The sequence below is a fragment of the Ursus arctos genome, unplaced genomic scaffold (assembly GCF_023065955.2).
Source record: "Ursus arctos isolate Adak ecotype North America unplaced genomic scaffold, UrsArc2.0 scaffold_17, whole genome shotgun sequence".
Taxonomy (NCBI): Eukaryota; Metazoa; Chordata; class Mammalia; order Carnivora; family Ursidae; genus Ursus; species Ursus arctos.
In genome coordinates, this window is record NW_026622841.1 from 16,316,313 (window position 1) to 16,332,285 (window position 15,973).

General features: G+C 39.6%; 1 protein-coding gene across 2 annotated transcripts in view; it reads right to left on the reverse strand.

The window, feature by feature from the left end:
* Positions 1-373: 373 nt before the first annotated feature.
* MALT1 (MALT1 paracaspase) overlaps positions 374-15,973 on the reverse strand; it is a 60,655-nt gene continuing 45,055 nt past the window's right edge. For both annotated transcript variants that reach the window (XM_026496392.4, XM_026496391.4), the window contains 7 exons: positions 12,675-12,852; positions 11,841-11,915; positions 11,367-11,494; positions 9,042-9,191; positions 6,791-6,948; positions 5,149-5,274; positions 374-4,289 (listed from right to left, as the gene is read on the reverse strand). In XM_026496392.4, the coding sequence (XP_026352177.1) occupies positions 3,849-4,289; positions 5,149-5,274; positions 6,791-6,948; positions 9,042-9,191; positions 11,367-11,494; positions 11,841-11,915; positions 12,675-12,852 (1,256 nt within the window). In that variant the 3' untranslated portion in view covers positions 374-3,848. The remainder of the gene's footprint in view (positions 4,290-5,148; positions 5,275-6,790; positions 6,949-9,041; positions 9,192-11,366; positions 11,495-11,840; positions 11,916-12,674; positions 12,853-15,973) is intronic.

The window sequence follows — 15,973 nt, forward strand, 5'->3', positions numbered from 1 at the left end:
TGTGTGAGTATCCTTCAAAGACTTTCTTTCTCAAGGCTGTGATATATTTGACCTGTTCGCCCTTAGATGGATACCACTTTCATGTTTTATATTTGATGATCCATGTGTTAACTTTTTCAAATTAGAAAACATGAAACTTATAATTGCTAACTTTAGAATTTTTTGTTACTTTTCAGAAAATACCGTATCCCTTCCCCAGAATCAAATATGAGCTTTCAATTTAGGTGAACCTTTACAATCCTCATCTCTTCCTCCCATTGTAATTGGTATCAGTGGGTTACCCTTCCTAAGTTCTACTGACATATAAAATCCTCTGCTAACGTTATAAAGCAACTGGCAAAAGAAGTCAACTAAAATAAAAGCATGGCTGATAGAAGAGAAAAAAAATACACAATTGTTATTTTATTAAAAATTTTTTTAACACAACTGTTATTTTAAAAAGTTTTAAAATTATAAATACATGCTTAAAAAAATTCAAATATACAGAATGAACAGCTGCACAGTTGAATATGGAAGCCACTAGCTGTATGTCCATTGCTTTATTACCACACAGGGCTGGAGGCTGGCACACCCCGAGTGCACACACACAACATTTCCATCATCACAGCAGGCCGTTGGACAGCAGTAACCATAATTAAGCACTAGTATATAAATGGCTTATTATTATAGACGTTCTGCATATGCTCTGGATACAAGTACCTTACCAGACATAATTTTCAAAAACGTTCTCCCATTCTGTGGGTTTTTTCACTTTTTTGATGGTGTTCTTTAAAACATAAAAGTTCATTCTAAAGAAGTCCAATTTATTTTTTTCCTTGTTGCTTGTGCATTTGGTGTTGTATATGTTCAGAAACCATTGCTTAGTCCAAGGTCACAAAGATTTGCTTGTATGTTTTCTTGTCGGTTTTACAGTTGTAGCTCTTGTATTTAGATAGATGACCCATCGTGGGTTGAAATCTGTACATGGTGTAAGGAGGGGCATCCTTTAGCACGTGGCTAGACAGTTGTCCTAGGACTCTCTGTTGAAAAGATTACCCTTTCTTATTGAATACTTTGGCACTCGTGTCAAAAATTGATTGATTATAAACATTTTAGGCTTATTTCTGGATTCTTAGTTTTATTTTATATTCCCTCAATCTATCTTTCTGCCAGTATCACACTGTCCTGGTTACTGTAGCTCTGTAGTTAAGTTTTGAAATTGGTTAAGTGTGAATCTTCCAACTTTGTTCTTTTTCAATACTGTTTTGGCTTTTGTATTTTCCATGTGAATTTTACTAGTTTGCATTTCTGTATGAATTTTATCGGTTTGCCAATTTTTGCAAACAAGTCAGCTGGGATTTTGACAGGAACTGCAGTGACCCCGTGAAGCAATTTCGGGAGCATTTTCATCTTAACAATGTAAAGTCTTCCAATCCATGAACGATGTACTTCCATTTATTTAGGTCTTCTTTAATTTCAACAATGTTGGGTAGTTTTTATTCATCTTGATGTTATTGTAAATAAATTTTTAACAAATCTCAATTTCAGAACATTCACTGCTGACAGAAATCAAACCGATCTTGGTATATTGATCTTGTGTCTATCCTGCAGCCTGAACTCAATTAGAAATTTTTAAATGAATTTCTTAGAATTTTTATCTAATAAGATTATGCCATCTGTGAATACATAGTTTTACTTCTTTCCCAGTATGGTTGACTTCTATTTCTTTTTCTTGCCTAATTGCCCTGGCTCAAGTACAATGTTGACTAGAAGGGGTGAGAGGGAACATCTTTGTCTCATTCCTGATTCTGGGGGCAAAGACATTCAGCAGTCAGTCTGTTGCCATAATGATGTTAGGTGTGGGCTTTTTGTAGATGCTCCTTATCACCCACATATTGAGGAATTTCCAGTTTATTCCTAGTTTGTTAAGTATTTTTATCATGAAAGGGTACTGAATTTTATCAAAGTTCTTTCTGCAACTGTTAAGACACTTAAGTCAATGTAATAGTTTTGTCCTTTATGAACGTGGGACAGTTGATCCTCATTATTTATGAGTCTGTATTTGTGAATTTACCAACTTATTTGTAAAATTTGTTTGTAATCCCCAAATCAAAACTGTCACCACTTTTATGATCACTCATAGATATGCGCAGACCCACGAAAATTTTGAGTTTCCCGATATGCATGTTCCAGCAGGGGTGAACAAGGTAATGCTTTGCCTTCCTGTTTCAGCTCCCCCCGCCCCCCACCCGCCCCGACATGACCAGAAGATAAGGGGGCAGGGCCAGGGCTGTATAACCTCTGGCTCTGGGGCCAGCTGGATGGGTATGAATCCCAACTCTGGCAGTTATTAGTGGGGTGGCCTCAGGAAGGTCACTTAATGTTTCTGAACCTCATTTTCCCTTTTGTAAAATAAAACAGTATATCAGGATAAACTGTTTTCAGGATTTAAGATTATCATCTATTTGAGATATGAATGCACACACACACACACATTTCTCCTAGGAGCAATGGCTTTGCATTCACTAGTTCAGTATTCACAGTGACTTCCTAGACTATAACTACTGTGAATAATGAGAATCATCTGCATATGACATTGATTTTTGGATGTTAACAAACCTTGCATTCCTGGGGTAAATCTTACTCGGTCATGGTGTATAATCCTTTTTATATGTTGCTAGACTCAGTTTGCTAGTATTTTGTTGATGACTTTTGAGTCTCTATTCATAACAGATACTGATCTGTTGTTTTCTTGTGACGTCTTCACCTGGTTTTGTATCAGGGTAATACTGGCTTCATAAAATGAATTGGGAATTGTTCTCTCTCCTTCCATTTTTGGGGAGAGTTTGCGAAGGACTGGTGGTAATTCTTTAAATATTTGGTAAAATACAGCAGTGAAGCCATCTGGGCCTCGTATTTCTTTTGTGGAATGTTTTAAAATTACTAATTCAATATTTTTGTTATTGGCAGTTGCCTTTTTAACATGCTTTAGGGAGGACAAAAGGTGGTAAGATTATCTAAGGCCAGTAAAATTCATTAAGAAAATGTTATCAAGGAAGGCATATCCGGTGTTTGCAGGATTCACAATGCAGCTGCCCAGATTACCCAGTAGCAGGCTTATCCTGCTGTCTTGTCCAGTAGAGACAAACATTTCCTCACCTCTCCATGTGCTTTCATGACCTTAGGAACAAGACACTTCAGCCTGTCCTACAACAGATTTATACATAAATGTCTTAACTGACACTTGCAGTAAAGTCCTATAATCATAAATTCAAGTTTGTACGTTCCTAGATTATATACAAGACATGCATATTTACATATTACCTTTAAATCTATCTACAAACATAATCCCTGTCTCAGAACCTGTCAGGAAGGCAGTGTGTAGTGGAATAAACACTGAAGAGAAGTCTGGAGGTCTCAGTTCTGCGGCCGGCTCTAACGTAAACAAGATCCCTCAATCTGCTTCTCCCACTGATGAAACCAGGTTAAGCCTGATGATCACCAAGGTTTTTTTTCCTGATTCTAAAAATACAATGACTTACTCCGCAATGCCATTCCCATTGTTCTTACTTCAGAATGCTCAAAATGAAAATATTTTTGTTATAAACACATAAACATTTACACATGCATCCTTCATTCTTACAGAACAAATCAACCAATCCGCCAACCCTTAGAAGAGAACAAAGAGGAAGTCTGCGGGTAAATGATGTAATTCCAACACCTCGAAGTCCTGGGTTTGCCATGAAATACCCTTACTGAACTTCTCTCCGTACGAATTCGTATTTGCTTTTTCATAACGCCTCCCTTCATGTCAGTTCTGCTGCACAGGAGGCATCTAGTACTTATGATAACTTCCAGAAACCAGGAGGTCACTTTTCAGAAATCCGGAGCCCCTCAGCGAGACTGAATGGCATGTCGTCAGTTGTCTCCACCGGCACGTTGCTCCTACCAAACTGGCATGGGTAATGGTGGGCGTGGTGACTCGAAATAAATGCATCTGCCATCCGGCTGCAGCGACAGCCGTCCGACGGCAAGACATTACTGGAGGTACCAAGGTGTGAATGGTAAACGCCGTGGAACGAGTCTTGAGAGGAGTGGTAATGGCTGGCTCCTGCTGAGGTGGACGCCGAGCTCTGGTAAGGGCCGTTACACATAACACAAGTCTGGAAGCAAGTCTTCCTTCCCAAACCTCGGTGAATGTCCAGCTTGGCAATGAGGGGTTTCCCAACATTCACCTCCTGCTTCTCTTCGACGGTATCGTCCAATCCTGAGTACTGGTACGACAGGCAGACTGTGAAGATCAGATGTTCCTGAAAAGGAAAAGAACTACTTTCATCAACTGTGAAAGCACATCGACCCTAGAGTATTACTGACGTATACACACACACACACACACACACACGATCACACAACAGCAACAGCCACTCCCTCTCCCCTTTCCCAGGTTCCAAATCCTCAAGGCTCGTTTACACCTTCCCCACACTCAGAAAGGCCAGCTGTAATCACTGCCCTTCCCCTCCTTCAGTACTTTGAACTGGCAAATTCTAGTTCCGGCTCCTGACAGTAGCCAGAATCACAGCGATCCTGTACTGTATTCCGGATGAACGGTTTAAAGGCATTTTCCAAGCAGTGGGGCTGGGGAAACTTATCCTTCCCTTTAGTGGAGATGGAGAATGATCCTTTAATGAAAAAACCTGGCTTTACACCTAGGCCGAGAGTTTGGCTGTTTTAAAAAACATGAAATAATAATCCACCGTCCTAGATGGAGAAGTGTAACTGAATCAGATCACAGGGTTATTTCAAAGACAAAGGAGACTGTAGGTGGATTGGCTATGAACAGGGTGACAACAGTCTGTCTGTTGTTCCCTAACTAGGAAATGATTATTTGAAGACGCGAAGGTATGTAAAAGCAGACTCTGCTCTCTATCCCCAACTGTTCGACTGTGGAGAGAAATCGCATACGCTCTCACACAAGACTCCTCAGGCCGTTTCCAGGGACGGAACAGAATACGACAGGGGTGACTGAGGAGACTCCCTCTGTATCACTTACCTCTACTTCAACTTAATACCCAATGAAGCAGCTCACCTACAAACTAACGCAACTGTCACAGGCCAAGAGGAATTTTCACTTTCGTAAAGTTCGTAGCTAAAAACAGGAAAAGTAAAAACCTTTAACTTCTGCAGCGAGCTGAGCCTAGTGTAGAGACAGTGCTTGGGAAGGTCCTTGGACACCAAATAGCTGCCAGTTTCTTCAGGCGTCCCTTTATTTGCATCTTTCGGATCAATATCTAAGTCCTGTGAAAATCAGCGGACGTTACTAATGAAATCAGTCAGAGTCACAGCATTGTCTATGACAATATTTTTTTTGGAAGATTTTGTTTATTTCAGAGAGAGAGCGAGAAAGAGAGAGAATGGGTGGGGGAAGGACAGAGAGAGGGAGAAGCAGACTCCCCTCTGAGTGGGGAGCGTGTTGCCGGGCTTGATCCCTGGACCCCGGGATCATGACCTGAGCTGAAGGCAGATGGCTCAATGACGGAGCCACCCAGGCGCGCCATGACAGTAAAATATCTTAACAGGTGCTGCTCTCTTATGAATTTTGGCCTGAGTAGGTAAGCTCTTAGCTAGGACTAAAAAAATAATAAAAACAACATTCTTGAGTAAAACAGGAATTTTAAATCTGCACAGATACACTTAAAAAGTTAGCTCTGCAAGGACAGTTACTTTCTTTCTTTTTTTTTTTTTTTAAAGATTTTTTATTTATTTATTTGACAGAGACAGAGACAGCCAGCGAGAGAGGGAACACAAGCAGGGGGAGTGGAAGAGGAAGAAGCAGGCTCCTAGAGGAGGAGCCTGACGTGGGGCTCGAACCCGGAACGCCGGGATCACGCCCTGAGCCGAAGGCAGACGCTTTAACCGCAGTGCCACCCAGGCGCCCCGGGACAGCTACTTTCAAACCATCCCTACGAACACTTCTTAACCCACTCAAGCCTCCTTTTAAGTTCCAGCCCCGTTAGAGTGTGAGCTCCTGGACTCTCTCCTTGCTCACTCATCACATTTGGGAAGGTGCGGGGGGATTTATAGGATACGTATATTTAAAAAGAGTAAATGGACATATACAGGCAGCCCTTCCCTTTTTCTTCTCTAAGAGCCAACCCCTGGCTAAGAGCGGGAGATCTGTTCTGGAACTTTAGAGAGAAGGCCTCAGGCTCTGCCCTGCCCAATGCCCAGGAGGCCCATCCGAGTCCAGCGCTGTTATGGCTGGTAGACAGACCTGTCTAATTCTGGGGTTCAGTGCTGGACCATTTGCTCTCACACTAAGCAGTGTCCTCCATGAAGCCTTCATCAGTAGCAAAGGTGATGTTCTGGATTTGTCTTGCTCCTTGCTTACTTCTCAATTTACTACACTCACGTAGGAAAGCGGGGAACTATTTATTGGCTTCTTTAGGCCAACAGGAAATAAATATATCTTAATTTATGGAAAAACAGAATTAAATTTCTGTGCTTCCAATATACTACCATTTTATTTTTTCATATTTGATATCCTACTTAGGGTAAAGGAAATTAAAGGCTTCTTTCCTGAGTGAACTTTAGACATTCCTTAATTTGATGAATTTAGGGTATTATGGGGATTAGTTTTTAAATATTTTGACCATTGTTATTAAAATACAAGTAAGTATTTATATAAATGGAATATATATGTATTCATATTTCCTTTAAATTTACCATCAACTTTAAGTTTCCAGATGTTTAGTCTTTAGTAAGTGAGGCTATATGGTGCTATTTTGAATAAAAGAAGAAAGGGGGTTCTTACAAGAGGGAAATCGGTGACGTAGGCGTCGCACATCAGCACGTCGGCTGGCTTGTGAACTATGCTTGTGTAGATTATCATGACGTTGGAGAACTCGGCGGCAAACCCTAACTGAATCTGAACGCCGCACTGAAATTTAAGACACATACTTTCTGGGAGTTCTGAAAAAGAACAAAAGCAACTTTCGAATAATCCCTTGAGGAGTGCTTGGTAAGTTTTCTGTTAAGCAACAGACAATTGTTCTTTATGAGGCAAAATACAGTGAGAGCTTTTGCTTTCGCCTAAAAATGTTCTATAACTAACACATTGTGCAAAGACACACAAACACACAGGCATGCACTTAAAGAAAGTGGGGAAAAAAGGCCCCATATTCTGCTGGTCAAGCAAATAAAAATCTTTCATTTACTATTTCCTTACAGTTCTTGTCCCTCTGCATATGTAATTTTTACAGTGGTAATCAAAAGTATCCATATAATTGTAGATAAATTTTCACTGTTGCCTCAATCTTCATGAAAATGGTTTTTAATTAAGCATAATGTCACTGAATATTTGTTACTCTGAACAATTCCACTACTCCTGAATATCTAATATTTCTGGGTTTTATTATTTTTCTATCATAGTCAGTATTTCTTATATATATGTACTTAATGCTTTAGGATTATTAGATACAGCTGTTCGATGGTTCCTCACACATGTGACATTCTCCACTTATACAGAATATAAATAGATTTCACCGTAACATTTCCAAAATGAAGTAATATTAATTTTCAAAGTGTTTACCTAGTTGATGGGATTAAAAAGGAAAAACTACACTATCATAGTTTTAATTTTATTTTCTCTAATTACTGTTTAAGTTTACCATTTGCTATATTTGTTTCTTAATTAATGTATTCCCAATTGTGTCGGCTGAATTTGCATCCTTTGATGATTAATTGAGGGAGTCTTAATGTTTTTCCTTTTACCATTTTGCATGAGCTCTGTAACATAAAAAATACCAAATCTGTTATAAAAAAAAAAAAAGTGCTCTTTCCAGAAAAACTACTCCACATCTCTAGAGCCTGTTTGCCTTTGGTAAGGTGACATTAACCCATATCTAAAAGATAAGAAATAAGTATTATTTTAAGACCATAATCTTTTCATTATGTTTTAAATATTTAGGCCAAGAACTCTCCTGCAAATGCGGTTATGTTCTGAGTATCACGCATTTGCTCACTCAGCAACTATTTTACTGAACACCTACTATGTGCCAGGCATGGTTCAAAGTAATGAGCAAACAGAGAAAAATACCGGACCAGCCCACGTCTAAAGTTTGTTTGTTTGTTTCTTTCTTTCTTCTAATTGGAAGATCTAATTGGCTTTACTAGACAATCCATGAATTGGGCAGCATCTCATCCACCAAGTAAAGAGATGCTCCCTTAGTTTCATTTCATAAAAGGTTTTTTTACTGTTGATCTTTACCACCATAATTTTGTTATTGTTGTCATTTAGGGCTTTTTTAAAGGAAAAGAATCAATTTCAGTTACTTATCCAATTATCTGGAAAGCCAAAATGATATATTTATGGCATTTTATATTTTAATGTGCTTTAACATATGTACCTAAAAATATACCTTAGAGAACAGACTATTATGAAAAGAAACATACGGAAGCTCACCAAATACAATTTTCAATTATTTACAATAAGGGATTCACCATACAGATATTTGGGACTCAGAGCAAATCCCAAATCTTCATTTCAGTCAATAATTTAAACTTACCTTTTCACTAAGTCACACAGAATTACCAAAGGTAAGTAAGTTACAGATACGATTTCCACCTCACCTTCTCTTTTCTTGCTCACCGACTCACTGATTCAAGAGTCAAAGAGAGAGAACACTCCGCAATACTTACGAGCATATAGTACTTACTGACCAGCGGCCTAGTCTCTTTACCGTGTGATCTCATTCAATAGAACAACCCCACCAAGCATTATTTCTTGTCCCCATTTAGAGATAACATGTTTATCAAGTGGTAGAGACAGGATCGGAACCCAGGCCTGTCTGATTTTTCAAACAACACACTTCCAACTCACAATATAATAAAATCTAAGGGACAGTATATTAGATAAATTGTTTAGTTTTGGGTTTGCCCACCAGTCTAAACTATTTTCACTACAAAATTGAGAGGAAAACTATTTATTCAGGGGGATAAAAACCTCCCTCATGATTTAACACAGCAGATGACAGAAAACCCGCAAGAACCAGGCCCCACCGTACCGTGCGCTTTGGCCCACTGCAGATTCCGTACCAGAGACTCCGCAGAGTACGCGGTTCCCTGAATTGGGTCAGTAAGTGCTCTCTTTTCAGACAAGCTACTCCGAATCTCCAGAGCCTGTTTGCCTTTGGTAAGGTGACATTTACCCATATCTAAAAGATAAGAAATAAATATTAAGACCACAATCTTTTCATGTTTTAAATATTTAGGTCAAGAACTCTCCTGCAAATCCATTTATGTTCTCAGTATCACTCACTCACTTATAACTATTTTACTGAACAACTACTATGTGCCAGGCATGGTTCAAAGTAATGAGTAAACAGAGAAAAATATTGGGCCAGCCACTTCTAAAGACCCCCTTTTAGATTTTATCTTCTATAATTCTATTGTCATATCCATAATATTCTAAGCCTTAAAATTCATGAAGAACTGAAAGTATACTTCTTTCTTTCTTTTTTAAAGATTTTTATTTATTTGAGAGAGAGAGAACAAGCGGAGGGGAGGGAAGGGCTGAGGGAGAGAGAGAGGCAGACTCCCCACTTAGCAGGAAGCCCGATGCGGGGTTGACTCCCAGGACTCTGAGACCATGACCTGAGCCGAAGGCGCTTAATCGACTGAGCCTCCCAGGCGCCCCTGAAAGTATATTTCTTTACTGAAAGGGTAGCCATGATAATCTTATGTCAATACTCTGTTGAGAAATACACGTATTTAGTAAACAAATGACTACTTCTCTATGAGAAAGGTAAGATACCACACCATCTTTACCTCAGATAGCTTTGTTTTTAAGAAAGGAAATAATGTGTTACAACCACTGATACGGCTAAAGCACCACCACTCCTCTCCCCCTACTCAAAATAACAACTATCCAATGTAGTATATATACTCCCATGCATATTTTATTTTTCACTCACACACAGGCATTGGTAAGTAGTTTATGCTTATGTCTTAGGCGCTTTTTTTTTTTAAAGATGTTATTTATTTATTTGAGAGAGAGACAGAGATAGTGATAGAAAGCATGAGCTGGGGAGAAAGCTGGGAGCCTGATGTGGGGTTTGATTCCAGGACCCTGGAATTATGACCTGAGCTGAAGGCAGACGCTTAATTGACTGAGTCACCCAGGCACCCCTAATGTTTTAGGTTTTGAGCTTAACAAAAATGTTATGCTATATGCATGCTCCATGATGTGTTTTGTTCAACATGTTTTAGGCAAAAACTTGTGACTATTGATAAATACCAATTTAAATTTACAAAGCCATATATGTCATGTTCTTTAATACGAACAAATTATAGTTTCTCTCACTTCTGTATATATTATTAATTATTAATAAATAAAATTATAAAGTAATAATATCTGGTCTTTGGTATGTAGTTACTTATCTGGAAAAAAAGAGGTAAAACTAAGATTCTTAAATAGAATAATCTCTTCTTAAATAGAAGCCAAATACAAAAACCAGATAAAAGCAGAACTTTTCCGGTTGAAGCAGGATGGCGGGAGGATGGCGGGAGGAGGTCAAAGCTCTGGCTGGCTGTGTTAAATGGGAAAGTGGTTAAGTCAGGTGATCCAGCTAAAAGATCTACACTGATAAAAACATGACCAGAAACAGAGGTGACTCATAGCTCTTAGTGAAACACTCGCATACCTTATGCTCCACCTGCCATCTTCGGAACACCCATGAAACTCCATTTCTCATGGGCTGGTCTGCAAAAGGATTGCCTTTTGGCATGGCTTCGAAAATGGGATTTCAAAAAATACCTGGCAATCTACTGGTGTAGTAGGATACGTACTTGTTTGGCACCTGTCAGGAGCATAACATTATCCCGAGAAGGAAAGGGAACAGAAGGAAATGGAAGAAATGATGTTAGCCCTTTAGGGTCATGTCCTGAAAGCAGAATTTAAAAACCATTAGGTCCATCAAGAAAAAAATGAACCCAGCCTTTTCCACTAGAGTCTCAAAATTTCTGCAAAGTGGGATCTGTCTGATCCTGGGAGAGGATGCTCTCTGGACAAGTTTTTCTGCCAACAAGCCGACAGGGCCGCACCAGGCACGAGGCACAGAGACAAAGTACAGAGCTCTGAAGACGAAACTTCACTGACTTCAATCTTGCCCAGGACCAGCCTTGCAGCTCGAGTCATGCTGCACAGAGGGCGCAAAGCTCAGTCACCAGGGAGAGGAGGAGGAAAGAAGGAATGAGACAGGAGTGTTGCTGAATGTTGTAGAAACAACTGTGTTATAAAAACAAATACTAACTCCAAACCTGCACAGTAACAGTAGGAATACAATAATTACCAGAGAACCGAGTAGCTTTCTCTCTATTTTTTATTTTACCTTCTGCAACTTCATCCAGTAACACAGTAATTTTCTTGTCTTCTAATAATCTATCTTTTAAAAACTTCATGAAAATTCCATTTGCCAACCCAGAATGCTGGATTTCAAAGGCTTCTGCTCCTTGACACCTTAAACACAGCAAAAAGACAGAAATTTTAAAAAAAGTAAACACTTGCCACATGGGGCTTGTGTAAATACCGATGAGCCTCATTCGCGTCTCTGCCTCTTGCAGGACACCCTCACTACAGAGTTAATCTTTAAGCAGGCACTAGATGCTCTGGTGCTTCGTAAAAAGAAGATGCCAACACATGAGGAGCTGAGGTCGATCATTTAACTCGCTTATCCTTTCAAGAGTATCAAGGATGAAAAGGCATGCCTACATCTCTACGGATATATCTAGGCTTCTAACCTATAATCAAAAAGAAGTCACTGGAAAATGAAGGCATCTTGAACATGAATGTAAAATTTCCTTACGTGGCGTATCCAAACACAATATTGGCCGTGACCTTCAGCGCGTCCAAGATGGGGATGGTGTCATCATAGTCGTTTCTATTTAAAAGGGAGGAGGAAGGACAGATACAAATGTGAAAAAAGTTACACAGCATTTTAAAGAGAGCAGAAATAATAATATAATGGAAAATCTGGTTAACACTATTGTATTATACATAATTTAAGATTATAGATTCAAAATTCCTTGATCAAATCAGGTACATATTTACCCCAAATAATCTAGGGCTCCTAGCAGACAGTCACATGCCCTTTTCTCTGGTTAGCTTTAAAACTGGAGTTATGTCTGAACTCTGGCACTGGTGTTTGACTGGTAAGTGCTGAACAAGCACAAAACTCTCTCTCTGAGAGGAATAATCACTGGTTCTATTCCTTAGTAACCCAGTGGCCAACGGCTGGGATCCAAACCTTCAAACACCTGGTCGGGCTACACCTTCTGTATCTGCGAGACCAGGACTGACAGAGGCCCCACCTCTACGGGTGCTGTTTCTGTCCATTCCTGGAGAAATAAGTGCAGTGAGGACTAGAGACATCTACAGGCATTCTGAAGAGTTGACCCTTCTGGAGTATGAATAAATACCCATACCCTTTAGAGTTCCTCACTTTTGTTCTACAACAAACAGGAAAAAAGTTAAAGAGAAAATGTATTTCCCTTTAGTTTCCTTCTTGGTCAATCTGTAATTACGAACTTACAAACTTAAGTAATTCTTAGCATTCCCACGTTTGCCTTAGATTTCACTGTCGAGGCTCATATTTACTTAACTCTGATGCGCTTTGTTTAACAAAGATGAGGCAGTTTACCTTTTCCTACACATGTCCAACAAGAATACATTAAGTCCGGTTTCTTTTTCTTGCATCAATTTCAGTATATTTTGTACACACAGACAGTTTTCAGACCTATATGGATTTGGAGCATCAACAGGGACCATAAAGCTGTTGCCAAAGTTTTCATAACCATGTCCTGCATAATATAATAATCCTGGAAAGGAAAAAAAAAAAGAGGTAAAAATTATTTCTAAACTGCGCTCTGAACATGCGTGTAGCACTCTTTAGAAAAAAAGCCTAGACTCTGTTTTCTTCAAGTTAATGCAAGCTTATTTAAGAGATACCCAATTATAAACACAATGTTAACTAAATTTGCACAGAAAATTATTTTGACAACAGTCTTCAAGTACTGTATTTTAAACCAACATCGAGATGCTGTCCTAAAGTATATATATATTTTTTAAAGATTTTATTTATTTATTTGACAGAGACAGAGACAGCCAGCGAGAGAGGGAACACAAGCAGGGGGAGTGGGAGAGGAAGAAGCAGGCTCATGGCGGAAGAGCCTGATGTGGGGCTCGATCCCAAAACGCCGGGATCACGCCCTGAGCTGAAGGCAGACGCTTAACCGCTGTGCCACCCAGGCGCCCCTGTCCTAAAGTATATTTTAATTCATAAAAATAATAATTTGTAACCAATGGTATAACATGGAATTCAATTTTATCTCATGATGCATAAAAAAGAAAAAGGCTAAAGACTTCTTTGTTGACTCATGTGTCCCCTCCATGAGACCAGGAGCTCCCCCAGGGCAGGGATGGCATTATTTTTATCTGTGTATTCCTGACACACAGCAGGAGCTTAGTAAGTTTTTAACGGATGAACAAATAAACACAGTTCAGATGAGTAGCAACGGCAATATCCAGTATAAGAAATTCCAAAGGCATTTCCATACAATATTAGTAAGGGTTATAAAAATATAAATGTAGCTGTTTCTAAGCAGAGAAGGGAAATCTGATTTCATATTTCATAGATTATTTTTTTGTTATGAGATATAAATATCATTAACTTTCCATCTACAGTCCCTTAATAATCTAAGATTTGGGTTCCTTTTAGTATTCTATAGATGAGTCATTATTTCTTTACTGCAAAATTATACTATAAAAACTGTACCAAACAGCTCTGAAGATTTTCTTGAAAAGAAGTTTGTTTTGGCTGTACAAAAACTCCCCCAAAATATCAGTATGGGCTTCCTTATAAAAATAGTTGACAGAAATGCTTGTGAAGGCATATTCCCCCGAGCATGCAATCACCGATGTTGCTCTCTCAGTCTTCTGGATATGACTTCTTTCTACCGTATTCTAATGTTAACAGTAAAAAGGCATTTAGACAGGGAACAACAGAAAAGCTAATCCTTTGTATCTATAGCCCCAATTCCTAGCAAAGAATGGGGCTTTGAACACTAAAACAACGTGCTTCATTCGGTCCTAGAGGGCAGGACCCCGGTCTACTTTTCTTGAACTCCTACTAAAATGAGGAACATGGTTCTTGCATATGTAACATTTCAGGTAAAAAATGACAAAATGGGCACATTCATTTATTCAGTGTGGGTTAATTCTATCTCATCTGTGTGCTGAATGAAATCATGTAGGCACTGAAAGAAATGAAAAAGAAAAGGAAGACAAAGTTCCTGCCCCAGGGAGCCTGCGACTCGTTCAGGCCTGCTGCTGTTGTTAAAGAACAAAGAAAGTCAGCAAGTAATGCAATACTGTAAATTAAGGGATTAAGGAAACCTGTACATAGGAGTAGGGTGCAGAGAGGAATCGGTGTGAGGTGAAGCAGCAGTGGGTGGCCTTGAGAGCCTGGGGGCAATCTGGAAAGGCAGAGGAAGAGCGAGCTTTCATTAGAGGCAGGGAGAGCAGAAACAAGGCGTGGACCCAGAATGGCAGCTCACAGAAAGGAGACCAGCCTGGCAAGGAATCCAATTATTGCTGTAAATAGAAGGGAGAGTGCACCGATAGGGAGCATTTTGAAAATCATGACGCAGGGAGTGGATTTCATTCACTAAGCAATGAAGAGCAAGTAACTGAAAAGACAATCTGAAGAATGAGGGAAAATATTTGCAAATCATGTATCTAAAAGGACTTCTGTCTAGAATATGTAAAGAACTCTTCGATTGACCATAAAAAGACTAATACCCACACTAAAAATGGGCGAAGGACCTGAATAAACATTTCTCCAAAGAGGATATACAAAAGCAGGTAAGTACGTGAAAAGCAAAGCAAAACGACGAGACGCACTTTGCACCTACTAGGGAGGCTATAATAAAAACACAGGCAGTAACAAGTGTTGGCAAGGACGCAGAGAAAGCAGAAACCTCATTTATTTCCGGTGGGAACATACAGCAGTGCAGACACTTTGGAAAGAGGCTAGGCAGTTCCTCAAAAACTTAAACTCAGAATTATCATACGACCCAACAAATGCCATCCAAGGTACATACACCCAAGAGAACTGAAAACGTGTGTCCACACAGAAATGCTTACCCAAAATGTTCACAGCAGTGTTATTTACAATATTCACACAGTTCAAGCAACCTATATGTCCATCTGCTGATGAGCGGAAATGTGGTAGGCCCATACAGCGGGTGATTATCCAGCCATAAAATAATGCAACAACATGGATGGACGTTGAAAACACTATGCTAAGTGAAAAAAGCCAGACACAAAAGGACACGTATGGAACGACTCCATTCTACGAAATGCCTCAAAAAGGTGAATCCATAAAGATAGAAAGTGGATGTGTTGTTGCCAGGGGGTTTGGGATAAGGAGGAATGAACAGTGACTGCTAATTGACACGGGGATTCTTTTTGGGGTGATGAAAATGTTCTCGAATTCGGTGAGTGATGCCCAACTGTGAATATACTAAAAGCTGCTCAATTGTACACGTCAAAAGAGTGACATTTATCCTTCTTTATCAAGTACGGGTACCCCTCACTTTTTAAGTTTGCGTCACACCACTCTGCTTTTATGAAAGACCTACATTAGTACCTGCTTTTGCTAACCAAAAGAAACCCAAAGAGGACTTTTGCTTTGATGAAAAAAGGTGAAAAGCAAAACCAGCACTGAGAGTGTGTTTGCAGCCCGCAGAGGCCCTGGAGTGGAGGTGCAGCCCAAGCAGCGGCGAGAGTGGCCCTGTGGGCTCCTTCCCCGGAACCACACTGGGCATCTCGGCAGCAGCCGTAGCACTGTCACCTGTGTCTGTGAGTGTCTGGGCTTTGTCTCCACTTGTTTCATGCATCTGTTAGCGAGATGTATCCTTATTATTAGAGAAGCCTGTT